The sequence below is a fragment of the Phascolarctos cinereus genome, unplaced genomic scaffold, assembly GCF_003287225.1.
Source record: "Phascolarctos cinereus isolate Bilbo 61053 unplaced genomic scaffold, phaCin_HiC Scaffold_726;HRSCAF=1367, whole genome shotgun sequence".
NCBI lineage: Eukaryota > Metazoa > Chordata > Mammalia > Diprotodontia > Phascolarctidae > Phascolarctos > Phascolarctos cinereus.
Genome location: NW_027556098.1, coordinates 290577866 through 290596828, shown reverse-complemented (window position 1 = coordinate 290596828; position 18963 = coordinate 290577866). Strand labels below are relative to the sequence as shown.

The following is an 18963-nucleotide window of genomic DNA, read 5'->3' as shown; positions in this document are numbered from 1 at the left end:
GTGTGAATCTCCTGCTAAATCAAGTCCAGTGCCTACCTGTTACCTCCAGCACAAAATATAAATTCCTCTTTAAAAGCTCTTTACAACCTATTCACACCTATCTTTCAAGTTTAATTGTACATTACTTCACCTCTCACACTTTTTGATCTAGCCAAACTGACCTTCTTCATGTTTCTTAAACGTGCTACATTTTCCAAATCTGTCTCTGCATTGGTCATCTCCAATGCTTGGGATGAACTCCTTTACCTATCTAGTTTGAGCACCTCCTTCTACATGAAGCCTTTCCTGACTTCCCCAATTCCGAATATTATCCTTCCCTAATTATCTGTATTTTTTTCTTTATTTTTTCGCAATTACATGTCAAGACAATTTTTAGCATTCAGTTTTACAAGATTTTGAGTTCCAAATTTTTCTGTCTTCCACCTTTCTTCTCAAAATGGTAGGCAATTTGACATAGGTTATACATGTGCTATCATGTAAAATATATTTCCATATTAGTCACAATTTTGAAAGAAGAAACAGAAAAAAATACAAAAAAGAATAAAGCAAATGGGAGAAAAGCATGCTTTGACCTGCATTGAGTCCACCAGTTCTTTAGATGTGGATAGCATTTTCCTTTCTGAGTCCTTTGTATTTATTTTAGATCATTATATTGCTCAAAAGAGCTGAGTCATTCATAGCTGATCATCACACAATGTTGCTGGTATGGTGTACAATATTCTCCTGGTTCTGCTCATTTCACTTTGCATCAGTTTGTACAAGTCTTTCCAGGTTTTTCCAAAATCTTCCTGTTCATCATTTCTTATTGCACAATAGTATTCCATTACATTCATATATCACAGCCTGTTCAGCCATTTCCCAATTGATAGTCATCCCCTCAATTTCCAGTATTTTGTCATCATGAAAAGGGCTGCTATAAATATTTTTGCACATATATGTCTTTTCCCCTTTTTATGCTCTCTTTGTGATACAGATGTAGAAGTGGTATTGTGGGATCAAAGGCTATGTACAGTTTGGTTGATTTTGGGGCATTGTCCCAAATTGCTGTCTAGAATGGTTGGATCAGTTTACAACTCCACCAACAAAGTGTCCCAATTTTCCCACATTCTCTCCAAAATTTCATTTTCTTTTTTTTTGTCATATTACCTGATCTCATAGTTGTGAGGTGGTACCTCAGAGCTGTTTTAATTTGCATTTCTCTGATAAAAAGAGATTCAGAGCACTTCTTCATATGCCTATGGATAACTTCGATTTCTTCATCTGGAAATTGCCTGTTAATATCCCTTGACCATTTACTAACTAGAGAATGACTTATATATATATATATTATTACAAATTTGACTCTTCTCTATACAGTTGAGAAATGAGGCCCCCATCAGAGACACTTGCTGTAAAGAATGTTTCCCACCTTTCTGCCCTCCCTCCAATCCTGGTTGCATTGGTTTTGTTCTTGCAAAAGCTTTTAAATTTAATAATAAAAATTCTCTATTTTACATTTTGTAATGCTCGCTATCTCTTGTTTGGTCATGAACCTGTAACTTACTTAGCTTTTCCTTTAAGAATTTGGATGCTATACCCCTTGGCGCAGATACGTTTGGTATTGATATTGCTTCATTGTCTATGGTACCTTTTAGCAAGATGTAGTTCCCTTCCTTCCTTATTTCTTTTAATTAGGTCTATTTTTGCTTTTATTTTGTCTGAGATCAGGATGGCTACCTTTGCTCCTTTTACCTCAACTGAAGCATATAATATATTCCGCTCTAGATCCTTACCTGTACTCTGTGTGTGTCTCTCTTCTTCAAATGTGTTTCTTGTAAACAACATAATGTAGGATTCTGGTTGTTGGTACACTTTGCTATCTGCTTTCATTTTATTGGGAGAGTTCATCCCATTCACATTTACAGTCATGACAACTAACTGTGTATTTACTTCCATCCTATTTTTCCTCCTGTTCGTCCTCTCTCTTCTTTCACACTTTCCCTACTTGACAGTGTTTTGCTTCTGTCTACTGCCTCCCCAGGTCTGTCCTCTTTTCTGTCAGCCCTCTCCCTCTCCACTTTCTTAATCTCCTCTTCCTACTTCCATGTTGGGTAAGATAGAGTTCTATGTTCAGTTGATTGTGTATTTTATTCCCTCTTGAGTTAACTGATGATAGTAAGGTTTAAGCAATGCCCATCACCCACCCTCCCATCTTTCCCTCTATTGTAATAGGAATTTTGTGCCTTTTCATGTGAAATAATTTGTCCTATTCTCTCTCTCCCTTCATTTTGTACCCAGTGTACTCCTCTTTCTCATCCTTCAATTATTTTGTCATTCCCTCAAATTCACCTTATACTTGCACCCTCTGTCTGTATATTCCTTCTAGCTATACTATTAGTGCTACAATTTTCAAGAACTACAAATATCATCTTTCCATGTAGGAATGTGAACAGTTCAGTTCCATTGAATCCCTTATGTTTTCTTTTCCCTTTTTTGGCTTCTCTTGGGTCTTGATATTGGAGATCAATTCTTTTTTTCTTCAATTCTGTTCTCCTTATGAAAACTTAAAATCCATCTCTTTCATTAAATGACCATTTTTTTCCCTTAAGGTATTATGCTTAATTTCAACAGGTCAGTGATTCTTGTCTCTAGTCCTAGTTCCTTTGCCTTCCAGAACATCATGTTGTATGACCTCCAATCCTTTAGTCTTGCAGCTGCTAAGTACTGTGTAATCCTGATTGTGGCTTCTTGATATTTGAATTGCTTCTTTCTGGCCACTTACAATATTTTTCCTTGACCTGATAGTTCTGTAATTTGGCTATAATGTTCTTTGGAGTTTTCATTTTGGGATCTTTTTCCTGAGATAGATTCTTTCAATACCTGTTTTGCTGTTTGGTTCCAGGATATCAGGGCAGTTTTCCTTGATAATTTCTTGAAAGATGCTGTCCAGGTCCTCTTTTGATTGTGGCTTTCAATGGTCCAATGATTCTGGCATTGTCTCTCCTGGATCTATTTTTCAGGGCAGTTGTTTTTCCCATGAGAAATTTTATATTTCTTTTATTTTTTCATTCTTTTGAATTTGTTTGATTCATAATGTCTCAGAGTCATTAGCTTCCACTTGCCCAATTCTAACTTTTAAGGAGCTGTTTTCTTCAGTTAACCTTTGTATTTCCTTTTTCATTTGGCCAATTCTACTTTTTAAAGTAGTTGTTTTATTTTTCCAAGCTGTTGACTCTTTTTTCATAATTCTCTTGCATCACTCATTTTTTTCCAAATTTTCTTCTGCCTCTGTTATACAAATTTTGAGCTCCTTTTTGAGCTTTGGGTCCTTTAATGAGATTGAGACCACTTCCTGTTTTTCATTGGGGTTTTGCCTATGAGGTATTTTCACACTGTTGTCCTCTTCTGAGTTTGAATCTTGATCTTCCCTGCCTCCATAATAACTTTCTATGGTTAGATTCTTTTTTTGTTGTTTTTTGCTCATCTTTTTTGGCTTTTTCCCTTTCTTTTAAATTTGACCTCTGCTCCTGGGGTAGAAGGGAACCTGTCTCAGTTTTTTGTGCCAGGGGCTGCAGGCCCTTGCTATTTACCTGGTGCTGCACTGATGTTGCCCTGAGGTCCTTGGGAGAAACTCATGTCTGGTGCTACACTCAGGGGATGGGGTAGGGATAGGGGATGGTTGGCAATGCTGGAGGTCATAGGAGTCTGGAAGCTCACCTGGTCCCGAGTTGGGATACTAGTGTTGGCATCTGGCATGTGCTAAGGCTGGTGGGGTGTTTCTGTGTTTCCTTGGGGCCACACTGAAGCACATGACAATCTGGCTTCAGGAGGCTGCCTGTTTGCCGAAGGACTATATTGAAGTACATGATGGTTCTTGGAGCTGGAGATCGCCCATTTCCCTAACTATAGGGAGGCAAGTGGGAGGTCCTAGTGTTGGTGTTTGCCTGTTCCACCACATTGCAGCTCAGGATCTCCTGCTGGTTTGCTGAGGTGAGGCTTGCTGCTGGCTTGCTGGGATGCTTCCTGTCCTGGACTATGTTCCCCTTTTACCCAAGTTAGACAGACCTTTCTTTCTGATCTTTCAAGTTTCTTGGGCTAAAAGTTTGTTTCACCCCCATCTTTTTGCTGGTTCTACTGTTCCAGAATTTGTTTTGGGGTAGTATTTTATGGTTGTTTGGGGGTGAATATGGGAGAATTATGGTGATTTACTGCTTACTCTACCATCTTGGCTCCCAGAAGTCTTTAATTATCTATATTTAACTACTTTGTTATTTGTGTTTACTCTTTTTTATTTACTTTGCATATGTTTTTCTGATAGCTAGTATAATAGCTATCTTTATATAGTACTTTCAGGTTTGTAATACATTTGACAAATATTGCACTTTATCCTCATAACAATCATTAGAGATAGATGCTATTATTTATCCTCATAACAACCGTTGGAGGTAGATGCTATTATTATGAGGAAACTGAGGCAGAAAGAGTTCTAGTGACTTGCCTAGGGTTGAACAGCTAGTATTTGAGACCAAATTTGAAATCAGTTCTTTCTGACTCCAGATCCAGTGCTCTAACCACTCTGCAATCAAGCTGCCTATCTATTTACTTGTTTACTCCATTAGAATGCAAGCTCCTTGAGACCAGATGGTTTTATTTTTGTATGTGTATCTCCAGTGTGTATATGCCACCCTCCCTTTTCTCTTCCCTTCCCCCCTCCATATATGGCAGACACTGCAAATGGATATTGAGTTTAGCAAAGATATAATTGGAGGAAAATGAGCTGAATTTCCTTTTAGAAATTGCAAATCTCCTTGAATGGTCTCAAATTTCTCCCTGAAACAAAAGACTTCCCTTATAATAGCAATGTACAACCAGTTTCATTGACTGTGAGTAAAAGAACACTACATTTTCTGAAGAATTAGAAATTAATATCACCCAAGGCCAATTGAGAGGAAAATGGAAAGCATAAAAGGCTGTCATATACAAGAAATAAGGAACTCGGAGGAAGAATTGAAACAAAAGATGTTATCAAATAAATATATGATTAAAAAAATTAAATGAGCTAGTCATATGGCAGGAGGAAAAGATAATTGATAGGTAGCTCATGTACTCCACTGGTATCTTCTCAATATGATGAGAAACTGAGAAAGGACAACAGCATAGTGAATGAACCCTTTCCCCTCAGTCATAGGGGAAGGTTATAGGGGACTTGGACAAGAGTCATGTAGTATTGTTCTTAAAAGAAAATTGCTATTACTGTATACAACATTCTCTTGGTTCTGCTCATTTTGTTCTTTATATTTTCATGTAAGTCTATCCATGTTTTTCTAAGATCGTTGAGCTCAGGCATTGATAGACATGGATGAGTCACAACCTGTACTTTTGGAGAAAACACTCACATCAACAGGACTGAAGGATTGTTTGAGTATTGGAATTGATGTAGGTAGTTACCCATTTTTTGTTATTTTCTTTACTGTATAACCTCTTCTTTTTTCTGCACATCCAGGTTTGATTTTAGAAGGTTGTTGTTATTTGGTTGTTTTTCATCTGTGTCCAACTCTTCACAAACCCCTTTTTGGGGGGTTTCTTAGCAAAGATACTGGATAACAAAGATACTTGTCATTTCCTTCTCCAGCTTATTTTGCAGATGAGGAAACTGAGGCCAACAGGATTGAGTAACTTGCCCATGGTCACACAGTTGGTAAGTGTCTGAGGTTGGATTTGAACTCGGGTCTTCCTGACTCCAGGCCCACCACTCTATCCATTGTGCCACCTAACTGCCTGTTGTAGAAGATTAGCCCGGGGGCAGCTAGGTGGCAGAGTGGATGTCAGGAGGACTTGAGTTCAAATCCAGCCTCAGACCAAACACTTGACACTTACTAGCTGTGTGACCCTGGGAAAGTCACTTAACCCCAATTGACTAAAATAAAAAGATTAGCCCCTTCTAATTTGTTCCCACCACTTTTCAAGGCCCATGAGCCCCTGAAAACAACAATGGAGGAACTAGCTCTGCTGTTTTCATGAACTTCAGGGGCAACTCCACCTTTACCTGGTTTCAAAGTATGTTTTTGTATTTTCTTCAATTTTTATTCTGAACTGACTTTTAGAATAATACTGATGAGGCCCAAAGAGTAGTGATGACTCGACAAATATCAACCTAGAAAACACTTTCTAGTGGAGTGCTGTATGGAATCTCTCACTGGCATGTGTTTACCTCAACAGTTACATCATAATCATGCCTTCAATGAAAGCAAGGAGAATGCCTGTAAGTTGTGGGTGACACCAGTCTAGGAGGTATTGCTAACACATTCAGGGGCAGAGTTGAGCTTCGACAAGGGCTCAGCAGAATAGGATGATGGAGTAAATATATTTCTGATGGGACTGAAAGACTGGATAAGATTTTAACAAGCAGGGCAGGAAAGGCATTCTATGCTCTTTGAAGCTTCTATTTCTCATATCCCTGGGATATCCTTCTTTCTCTCTTTACCTTTCAAAATCCTACTCCATCCTTCAAGAGCCAATACAAACACCACTTATTAAATGAACTGTGATTTGTCCTACTGGAAGTAATCTATCACTCTTCTTTGTTCCTAGAATATTTGGCTTGCACCTTAAACATTGCACTTATCACATTCTGTTTTGTATTTTATGTTTCTATTCATTTTTTTTATCCCATTAGATATTAGGCTCCTTGAAAGCAGGGATTCTTACTTGTTCGTCTTTATACATACACTATAACCTCTTTTTTACACAGATCAGTGCCTTGTGTTTGGTAGACTCTCAAAAAATGTCTGTTGAATTGACTTTTCAAGGTTGACCAAATCAACATCAATCCAAGTGTTATTTAGTTATAGTGGTCAGAATTCAATGGTTCTCTGAAACATATTATTATGTTTTTAGGTACAGACAAGCAAAGGATCATAAAAGGCACCCTCATCCACTTTCCTCTCTCTGGACACGATGCACTCAATCTACATGATAATATATTTGTAAAATTCAAGGAAAATGAAATTTCCTTTAAAGATTTTTAATTTCTGTGCCTTCTTTTTGTCTAAACTGTGTTATACTTGTTCAAATTAGGTCTATTTCTTTTCATTTTTCCTTCAGTGGACATGTAAAACAACTGGTCACCATTCCTTGCATGATAACCCTTTACATGTCTGAAAACTCCTTGTGTACATGTTTCCTACTAGACTATATGTGCCATAAGGGCAGAGTTAATAGGATTAAAACCTAGAAAGGAATCTTACAAGTTATCTTGTCCGCTGCTCTTCAAAATGTTTTCATTTTATACACCTATCAGTAATAAATAGATAGATAAATGGATGAATGAATGAATAAGCATGAACCCCCAGTACATGAATATTTACCTAAGTACAAATTATATAAGTTCACACTGTATAAATAAGGCAGTGTGGAATAAAGGATAATGAGGGGGCTTCAGAGACAGATGACTGTAAGGATGGGGTACCCTCCGTAGTAATTTGGAAGTTTGGGAACAGAGGTGGGCTTGGGGGAGAAGATAATAGTATAATGAAGCCTGTAATCTGACACAACCTATCCATGCCAGCTCATCCTATGCACAGATTTCCTACTTAACATAGAAAGGGGATAGATGGGGTTCTTAAGCCCAAGTCACTGCTAGAGAGCACAGATCCCACCCCTTAGACATTTAAGAGGTGATCTGTGGGGGAAAGAGAAGATATACTGGCTTAAGGTGGGGATTTTCCCAGTGTCTTTACACAATTGCAAGTCGGTAGTCATATAGTAATTGTGAGGGGGCAATCTCCATGATCAAAAAGGGGAGAGATTGGGTTCTTACACAGCAGGAGGAGGTGGTGGAGCAGTGAGTACTGGAAAATCAGGTAGCTATGAATCTGTTAGAGATAAGCCCCATAGTTAGCTATAAAGACAAGGTAGAATGATACTGATGTTTCTACCCTCTGAATGGCTAATAATATAGCACTTGGGTCACATCAAGACTACTGTGGGGTAAAGACAGTCAAGCATCATCCCCTGTTTGAAAATCAATGAACCACTCTAGCCTCCTCATTTTGTATATGTGGAAACAGAAGCCTAAAGAAGTAGAATGACTTGTACCAAATAACACAAGTAGTTAAAAAACAGCAGGAAGTTAAATTGCATCCGCCAGTTTGAAAGTATTTATTATTTCTATCATATTCATATCTAGCACAATGCCTTACACATCATAAATAATCAGCATATACTTGTTGAACTGAATTAAATATATTTGAAAACTTGAGAAGTTAAATTTCATTTTTTCTGCCTCAGAGAATATAATTTCATTTAAAAGTCAGTTTAAAAAAGAAAAAAAGATTCTAACAAATATGAGAAGTTTTAGAAGACACTGAAGAAATTCCATTACCTATATTTAGTCAATTCTTTTTCCTTTGTATAGTTTCTAAGTTGCAAGGAAATTCAGAGTAGCTGGGGGTCTACATTGTTTTATGTTCTTAATATTTAAAAGACATTGTCACAAAGGAAACAACAAAACAGCTTGTTCATTAGCAAACACAGCATGTAAGTTGAAACAGAGGGACAGAAACAAGACTTTAATTATAATCATGAATTCCTTTCTTTCTCCAGAAAAGGTAAGATGACTTCTTTTTTTCTAGCAGCATTGTCCTCTAGGGCTCACATGAAGAATATATTTTTCCATATGTAGTGTTAGTCCATGTGAACTTAGTCATCAGTGCCTAATAAACCACAACATGAATTCCCGATGAAAGTGAACTGATGGGTACTTCAAGTACAATTTTCTCAGAATGCTAAATGAGTAAGTTGAAAATAATTCTGCTCAAGCCAGTTTTCAACTTTCTCATACTGAAACTCTCCTGGAGAGGAGGGGAACCATTAAGGAATGATGCGCTATTCTTTGTTTAGATTCATGTCCCCTACAAAGCAAAATTATGCTATAATGCTGCCCCATCGTGGGATAATTTCTTAATGCCAGATTTCTCAGTGACCCCCTTCAAATTACTGGCCATTATCCCACTAATTGAGAACACCCCCAGAAGTGAAAACTGCAGCTTAAACTACATTGGGATTTCAATAAATGCAAATAATCTGAAGCCAGATGTGGAACATAACAACATTCTGATGAACTTCCATCACTGCTCAATTCCTTTCTTGGTGTAGTACTCATTTGTAGGATAAAAGAAAACAAAAGAAATTCTGCTTTGACTCCAATTCCAGTCCTCACATTAGTGGAGACTGTCTTTGTCTACAACAAATACAGGATGCTGAACACGTAATAATGGAGACAGTATTTGTGCACTGCTGGAGTGCTTTTGGATGATTTTATTTTAACAATACTTAATGGCCAAGTAATGGAAATAATGAGCTGAAGTAAAAATCCAATATGAGTTTAATGAGCAGAATACTTTGAGTGAGTGTATAGGAGATAAAAAAAAATTCTTTAAATGAAAAAAAAAGCTTATGAAACATTTTACTACTCACTGCTCCTTGAGCTTATTATTTGTATCATAAAATATAGTCACTAGTGTTAAAAGAACATGAAAAGCCATATGGAAGGGACCTTCTGAAGGCAGAGGAGACATTAAACTTCTTTAAGATGGTTTATCAAAGTAATCCTCAGTTACATTTCTTAGATTCACATACATGTGTCTAGATGTTTTACACGTGAACTATAAGTGTGGCTATGACATCCCTCTAGAACTAGCAACACTTTCCTCAGGATCCTCTCTTCTGATGTGACAGTGAGAGAGAAAAAGAAGGCCATACTAGGAATCTGAAGCCAAGACTTGAGGTAAGGGCTATGAAATTCATTTAACAGGTTCATGAGCACATCATGAGCACAACCCTATGTGATGTTGGAATGGCAACATATTTAGGGACAATCTCTTGTTGCCACAGGCTACACATAATGAATCTGTTGGGTAGTTTGTTTGTTTGTTTTTCCATAAGGTAAAAAACAGAAATAAGTAGGTTATGGTTGCACAATACCGAAATAACCAGAAAATTGAATTTTGAGGGGAAATGGTAGAAAAAATGACCCATTGACTGACTAGTTAAAAAATTTGTCTGTGAATCAGATATTTTGGTACTATATAGACATAACTTAAATAAACTGTCCAAAAATGCACAATACAGCAAGTTGTATATTTTGAATTAAAATTAAAAGCTTTGTGATTTTTTTGTGGTGTATCTTAATCACTAGATTACATGTCTTTCTGCAATTCAAATTTTCATTGTACTTTTTAGTGCCTGAAGCTATGGCAATCTTTTCTGAAAGTGTTTCCTTCTGGCTTTGATAATAATGGAATGTGTTTAAAATTTAGAAACTACTATTATAATGCATTTCTTCTTCATTGCTCTCCTTTCCTTACATTGAATTATTTCTTTTGCCCACATAGTAAACTAAATTTGATTTCTGAATTTCTTCTTTCAAGTTAACTCAAAATAATTGTTTTTTTGGAACTATCTTACATAGGCTGGGCTTAATTCCTTTGAAATTGGTTTTCTAATAGATGAAGGTTGTAAGAGTAGTGTACATGTTTGAATACACTCAGGATTGACCTGAACTTTCATTTCAAATGTGAAATGGATGCAAAATGATCTTTTCTGAGCCTTGAAAAAATTAATTATTTCACTTCTACATAATCAGGATATATTCACTTTTAGTAGTTACACAAATAAAAATGAAAGGATTATAGATGTAGAGTTGGGACATTAGACATCATCCAGGCCAACCCCTTTATTTTACAAATGATAAAAATGACACCCTTAGAGGTTAAAGTTATTTACACTGACACCATTCTATTCCTCTAGCCATTTTTTTGCCTGAACATCTGTTTACATATGACTCATAACCTATTCTGAGTTTGAAAATTTCTATAACATGAAAAAGCTGAATTTATTATAGTAATAAACTGTAGTTTCCTGTAATGAGAACATTTAGAGATTTCCAAATACCTTGGCATTTTTTATTATGCAGAAACAAGGATTAGATGCCCATTTCTCCATTACTTTGAATGGCTTTGCAGACAGGGTTTAGCATATCAGATCTATGGTCCTTTTAATGGTGGGATTCTGCTGTGGTGGCACAGAATCCAGTTTTAGCTGATTCAAACATGTTAACTTTCTGAAGTCAGTTCAACGCTAATTAGAAAGACATATCTTTGGAACAGCATTATTTACATTGACTTTTCATAGTGACAATTATTAATAGAGACTAAATCTATTATGTCTAACAGCACAGTAAAATTTCTTCTTTCGGACTTGATTCAATAGTGCTCATAGAATTGTGAATTTGTTCTATTGTCCTGACAGAATGGTATAATTATATTCTCAATTTAATACAACTCTATTGATTTAGCACAGTAATGTATCACTCATAGAGATGGGTTCTTAAGAATCAGTCAACTAAAACAGCTAGATCTTCCAAAGGATTTAAATCTAACTTTTCTGAAAAGCACAAAGGGGATCCCTCCAGAGAACACCTTCCCCTATTCCTGTTCAGTCCAGTAAGAAAGAAGCCACAACCACCAAAAACTACATGCAGAGATCCAACATCACGTTTAGAATGGTAAACAAACATATATTTGTTAGGAAAGATGCAGCATAGTAAAGCTGATAAAGGACCAGTCTTTAAAACTGACAAATGCTATGTAATATTGGGTAAATAATTGAACCTTTCAGTGATCCAGAAAGACCATAAATTACCTCTAATTTGTAGCTATGCATTTGTGCAAAGTTTCCTCAGGGAATTCTCCTGATGAAATCCCAGACCCAGATTTCTTCCTCTCTGCCTTGTGCCCCCAAAAAGAATTAAAATAAAAAATTTTCTAAAATTTCATTTTGAAGTCATAACAAAATTGAGGGCTCAGATTATCTAAATCTACCATACCTGTTAACTTATGGCCTGTGAGAAAGAGAAACAATATACCAGACCAACTCTAAACCACATTTTTTTCCCCATGTGAAAGCTGTGTACTATTTTTTAAAATGACTTTTTAAATATTTCATCAGTGTTGGGAACTCCAGTGAGGAACTCCCTCTACCATTTTAGATTGGTTTTTTCTCTGCAAAGTTACTTGTCCTGGTCACACATTCAGTACCAGTCAGAAACAGGATTTGAACCCAGGACCTCCTGACTTCAAGACCAGCTCTCTATTCACAATGACAAGCTGCCTTTCAGCATATGAAGTTACTCCATTTTGAAGAGATATTTAAGAAAGCAGAATAGCCAAAGTCAATTTAAACCTAAACCAATTTTAATTCTACTCCAGAATCTTTCGACAAACATGTTTAAAGGCAAGGATCATTTGGGATAACCTAGGGAGGTGTTGGCACTGGCCAGTGATAACCCAGTCCTTTGAATATGTTCAATATGCTCTGCCAGATGGCAATCCAGGTTCACCCTACCTAGAGCTCAGAATTTTACTACTTCAGAAAACAATAGGATAACTTAAACATTTGAGAATATCCTATAGGATGGGAGAGGAAGTGCAATCTCTGTTCTATCTCTATCACACCTTCAAGTGAGATGCCACAAAAACTCTCCTCTCCAGGTAGAATTAAATCCAACTTTCCTACTCATTGACAAGCAACAGGAAGGATGTGGGATTCAGCTTCTTGGAATGGTTCTGTGCAATGGCAATGACTTGATTAAAACTGACTCAAGCAATAGCAGCACTTTTATTTTATTTTTTTAATAGAGGTCACAAACTCTATTTTTGGTGGCTTCTATTAATTAGTAGATCATACTTGGATAATTTTAGCTTAAAAAACAAAAACCAAAACACAACACAACACACACACATAATCTGGGTACTATCTGTATAATACTTGCTTTTCCAGAAAGCCCAATTTTAATAAGCTGCCATAAATTTATGAACAGTTTCTGAGCTACGCTTTACACTGGAGTGAAACAAAAAGAACATGACTTATTCTCACTCTCAAATATAAAAGCAAGTAATATCAATTCTAAAGAGATGACTTGTATTGATAAAGCATACGTACTTTAATACCGCAGTAAATATTTTCAATTTCCTAAAACAAATGCTAATACAATGATTATGAATGATTTGTTTTCATTAAATAGGAAATATTATTCACCTCTAATAAATTTACATCAATTCAGCCCAAGAAACGAGCACACTTCCACAGACATAGTTTGAGCATACCTATTGGGGGAAAGTAATACTATTTCTATAGCGTGCAAGCATGAAAATGAACTGCATTTCCAATCTCTATAAAGCCTTTCTGGTCTGAACTGGAACTTTCACCATCCCATGAATATCACCAAATAGTACTCCAGTGCAAACACAAGACATTGTCTTAAAACAGCAGGTGTGCACTGTTATGACTCACTGACACCTTCAGTTTGGACTTCAACTGCCCCATACCAATGAAGGAAACTGATTGGATTGAATTAGAACTTTTGTTTCTAATATAGTCACCATTTAGAAATGTCCTTATTCAAGCCAACTTGTATATCCTTTTGTCATGCATTCACAGGAGTATTCTGTCCTATACCTAGGTATGAGTCACTTGTGTAGAAACATAAAACTGACAATATAGTGATTAAATTATTAAACAGACTTCTAACCTCTTGCTCTCTCTTACTGCTTTGTCTCCCTTCTTCCAGGAAATTGCTGGTTTTGGAGAACCTTGAGGTTTGCACTCTATGAGAACTTCTTGGCCTTTGGTAATTACTATTGTTTTCTTCAGTTGATTCAGTGCAAAAACGGGAGCTGAGGCTGTTTTAAAAAAAGAAATATATTTATTTTTGAGACAAACAGTCATGGATGTTCACAACAATGAATTTTAACCAATCATTCCTCAGGATTTTGCAATTTCTCTTTGGAACAAAATTATAATACAAATAGAACGAATGTTACCTTAACTTCAAGTTTAAATGCAAAGACTAGAATTTAATTAACTTGTTGATTAAGAAAAGCCTTGCCACTTATCCCTTGTAGAAGGTCATATTATTTGCTATATTTGACAACCTGTTACATCATTCAGTTAACTCACCACTGATATGAAAGTAAAATTACAATCACTAGCAAAAGGTGTTTTTCTATAAAATAACTTGCAGACAAGTAGATGTAGGGATAGTCATCCTCTCCAGCTCCCAATGGAGCATGCTCTGAATCTAAAGTCAAGTTAACACTATTCCCAACAGCTTCCTATGAGTCTGGCTGGGGAGGGGCAGCTGGCTCTACTCCTCTTTATATTCTCCATGTGGCTTTTAGAACATATAAGCTAAATCAAGCACATGTGCCAGCATGATTTGCAGATAAAAAGGAAGAGAGTGAGGAGGCCGACTGCTCCCTTCTATGTATTCACCAGTCATCAGCTCCTCTAGCTCCATAGACAGTAAAGAGATTTTTTTCATCTCAAAATGGAATCTTCCAGCAATGAGGCACACACAACTAGAAGCAGCCCTTCTTCCTTCAAAGCTTTCACTGTTATGGGGACTAAAAAACAGCAACCCTGAGCTTACTTTGGGGAGGGGAAATGAGGTGAACAACAAGCCCCCTCCCAGAACATGTGCAATTTCCAAGAAAGTTGTGGGTATTAAGTCTGAGACTGATAAACAAATATGTCCTTTTCTCTTGTCAGCAGTACTTTGAATCTTATTTTTCAGCCAAATGGCACTGAACTGAGCTCCTATAAACACCCAGAGAGAGCTTCCTTTGAGTTTATGTATGTTTGTGATGTTTGGGCTGGAGGGTTTGGAATCTGTGCTCTGCTCTCTATGCAGAGGAGATCAGACATCTTTTGTTTGAGCAGGGTCTTAGCTTAAGCCCTTCAAGTTAGATAAAATTGAATGTTCTTTAAGTGATAAATATGTTATTTACATATAAAAATAGACTTCATATGAAATGATATTAATCTTCCTGAGCTGGGAAGGGGAGTTGTTTATAGTGACCTGACTACTTTATTCATCTCAATGTTGTTTTCCCTTAGATTTTAGCACCATTCTGTTGAATCTTAAAGAGAAACTGAAAGGCATATTTCTACAAGACATAGTGTATTAGACTTTTAGCAACAAACATAAATCAGACCATTACGTGGGGGAGATTAGGCATAGCAATAAATATAATCTTTTTATACTTAAGTATACCAATACAAGGCATGGAACACCAATTTGAAAAAAGCAACGAGAGTTGGCCCCAAAGCTATATTTGTGAAACCCAGTAAGAATCTTGTGGAGCAAAATGTCCATAAACTTTAAGAAAAGACCAAACACTGAAAAGCTTTAGGGGAAAAAAAAACATAGGAAAAATATAAATATTCAAGGTCTCAAATGATAATTGAATAAAGGAAGGAAGCCACCTTTTTTGTAGTTTTTTGCTTTCAAATTGCTTACCTAAAACCTTCAGCTCAGCACTGGCATAAATGGATCCATATTTGTTTTCTGCCAAACACTGATACATTCCAGCATCCGACTGATTCACATTGTTGATCATCAATACACCATTAACCATCTCAACCCTGTTCTGTAATGGAATTAGAATAATTTCATTCTACAAAGCAAATAGAGGATGTAGAATTTCTGTATGCTTAGCTGGAACTATGAACCAAACCCCTTAAAATCAATGCGGTTAAAGCATAATTTTGCATCTTAATAGAATTTCTTTTGCTATTTATCCAATTTTTTTTTCATATAGGATTTCCTCTCTATGGTAATGAACAATAGCTGCTTAGCTAGAAAAAAAAGAAATATATTTTTTCTCCTTCATCTTATTTGTTTAATTTATTCAGAGTTTGTAACATTGCCTTGCCAAACCAAATTGCCTTTATTATATTCTGTTTGGTAGCTATGTGAAACATGTGAGGGAAAAAGAAACAAAGTGTGTATTTAAATGTGTGTTCATTTGCACATAATCTTCAATGGAATATCAGTGGTCGGGACACATGTGGAGTTTATGCTTTACAAGCCCAGTAATGAGATTAAAATTGTGGGGAAACTTTAGGTAATCTAAATAAAATCTTGGGGTTGATTTTTCCCACAAAACTAAATCACTACAGTTTAAAAATATATTAGTTCCCTGATCCAAGTGTTCTAGAGAGCAATTTGGAACTGTGCCCAAAGGGCTATAAAACTGTGCATACCCTTTGATCCAGCAATACCGCTATTAAGTCTGTATCACAAATATATCATTAAAAAGAGGAAAAGGACCCACATGTACAAAAATGTTCATAACACCTCTTTTTGTGGTAGCAAAGAACTGGAAATTGAAGAGATGCCCATCAATTGGGGAATGGCTGAACAAGTTATGGTATGTAAATGTAATGGAATACTATTGGCCTGTAAGAAATGATGAGTAGGCAGATTTCAGAAAAACCTGGAAAGACTTGCATGAACTGGTGTTGAGTGAAGTGAGAACCAGGAGAACACTGTCCACAGTGACAGCAACACTGTGCAATGATCAACTATGAGAGACTTAGCTCTTCTCAGCCACCCAATGTTCCAAGAAAATTCCAAAAAACTCGTGAAAGAACTATGGAGTCAGAATGCAGATCTAAGCATACATTTTCACTTTATTTTGTTTTTTCTTTCTCATGTTTTTTCCCTTTTGTTCCGATTCTTCTTTTACAACCTGACTAAGGTAGAAATATATTCAGTATAATTGTATATGTATAACCTAGAACAGATTGCTTGCTGTATTGGGGAGGAGGTAGGGAAAGGAGGGAGGAAAAAAAAAATTTGGAAATCAAAATCTTATACAAGTGAATGTTAAAAACAATCTTTACATGTCACTGGAAAAAATACTATTAAGTGGGAAAATACAGAGTTGATCATTATACAATGTTGCTGTTACTGTGTACAATGTTTTCCTAGTTCTGCTCAGTAGTTTTGGTAAGCTATAGGCAAAAATCACTGTAATGAGCTCCATTAATTATGTACTAAATTGGGGAAAATTATAAACAGTTTCTTGGATAAAAAGTCTCATCTCAAATATATAGAGAACTGTGGCAAATTTATAAGAATATGAGTCAATCCCCAATTAATAAATGGTCAAAGGACATAAATGTGCAATTTTTGGATGAATAAATTAAAGATATATATAATATATATATACACACACACACATACAGATATACACATTTATACATATATATTTAAAAATACTCTAAATATTATTGATTGGAGAATTGCAAATTAAAACAACTTTGAGATATCATTTCATACCTATCAGATTGACTAAAATGATAGAAGTGGAAAATGACAAAACTTTTTTTTTTAGGCAATTGGGGTTAAGTGACTTGCCCAGGGTCACACAGCTAGTAAGTGTTAAGTGTTTGGTCTGAGATCAGATTTGAACTCAAGTCCTCCTGAATCCAGGGCTGGTGCTCTATTCCTGTGCCACCTAGCTGCCCCTTTTTTCATTTGTTTGTTTTGAAAATGTCAAATCCTGATGGGGAAATGGAAAAATTGGTACACAAATACACTTTGGAACTGTGGAACTGTGAACTAATCCAATCATTTTGGAGAAAAATCTGGAATTTTGACCAAAGAGTTATAAAACTGTGTATACCCTTTGACCCAGCAATACCACTATTAGGTCTGTTTCCCAAGGTGATCAGAAGGAAAAGGAAAAGAACCTATATATTCTAAAATATTTATAGGGGCTCTTTTTGTAGTGGCAAACAAATGGAAATTTAAGGGATGTCTATCAATTGGGGAATGGTTAAACAATCTGTGGTTACAATTGTGATGGAATTCTACTCCTATAAGAAATGATGAGTTCGATTATCTTGGAAAAACATGGACAGACTTGCATGAAATAATGAAGAGTGAAATGAGCAGAACTGAGAGAACATTGGATATAGTAACAGCAATATTGTTTGAAGAATAACTGTGAACAGCTAAGCTATTCTGAGTAATATCAAACCAACTACAAAAGACCTATGAAGAAAGATGCTATCTACTTCCAGAGAAAGAACTGATAAAGAGAAGTATGCTACACATGGTTTTAAGTGTGTGTGTGTGTGTGTGTGTGTGTGTGTGTGTGTATGAAATGGTGACCTTGATTATTGTGAAGTGAGCAATCAGAGAGGTGGGCAGTTTGAAATTCAAAGTATAACAAAAATATAATAAAAGTTTAAAAATTATGTATTTTATAACAACAACAACAATGGCTAGTATTTATATAGTATTTTTAAATATGCAGAGCTTTTTAGTAATACTATCCTATTTGATTCTCACAACAACACTGGGAAGGTAGATGCTATTATCATTATTACCATCTTACAGATGAGGAAACTGAGGCAGATACAAATTAAGTGACTTGCTCAGGGTCACACAGCTAGTAAATATCTGGGGTTAGATTTGACCTCAGGTCTTTCTGACACCAGATATAGCTCTCCATCCACTAAGCCACTTAGTTATTTTATTTGAATACTTTCTTTGGTATCAGAACAGTCACTTCTCAAGTGCCTTAGTATTCTTGGCATAATTGCTCTAATCACGCAATAGTCAATATCTCAACTTAGATTCTTGTTCCAATTTTCTTTCTCTTGGTTTACTGTAGCAATTGTATAATGAATGACCCAACTGGCTTTGGGACTGTGATGGCTGGGACTGGGTGAATAGCCCCCACAAAAAATAAAACAAAAGTTAAAAGAGGGCTGGAAATCCTAGGTTCACATTCTACCTCAGACACTTTCTGTGTCACCATAAGCAAATTATTCAACCTTTCTGGTCTTCAGTTTTTTCATCTGTGAAGTGACAGTTTAAGACTTATTGGCTTCTAAGATTCCTTCTAGCTCTACATCTATAACCCTATGAGCCTAATATAAAAAAAAGAAAGAAAGAAAAAAATCCTAAAAGCCAAAGCTAGTTAACAAATTGATCACTATCCCTAGTTAACTAGAGATAGATGGAACTGTTTAAAAAGAAAGGTGCAAAATATAAAGTGGCCTAGCAGAAAGAGCTTTAGAATGGGAATCAGGAGACCCAAATTTTAGTCTCAGTTCTGACTGTCA

General features: G+C 36.0%; 1 protein-coding gene across 3 annotated transcripts in view; it reads right to left on the bottom strand.

The window, feature by feature from the left end:
* CNTN5 (contactin 5) overlaps window positions 1-18963 on the bottom strand; it is a 1537434-nt gene that overhangs the window by 303862 nt on the left and 1214609 nt on the right. For all 3 annotated transcript variants that reach the window (XM_078147163.1, XM_078147162.1, XM_020996136.2), the window contains 2 exons: window positions 15341-15470; window positions 13571-13721 (listed from right to left, as the gene is read on the bottom strand). In XM_078147163.1, coding sequence (XP_078003289.1) covers window positions 13571-13721; window positions 15341-15470 — 281 coding nt within the window. The remainder of the gene's footprint in view (window positions 1-13570; window positions 13722-15340; window positions 15471-18963) is intronic.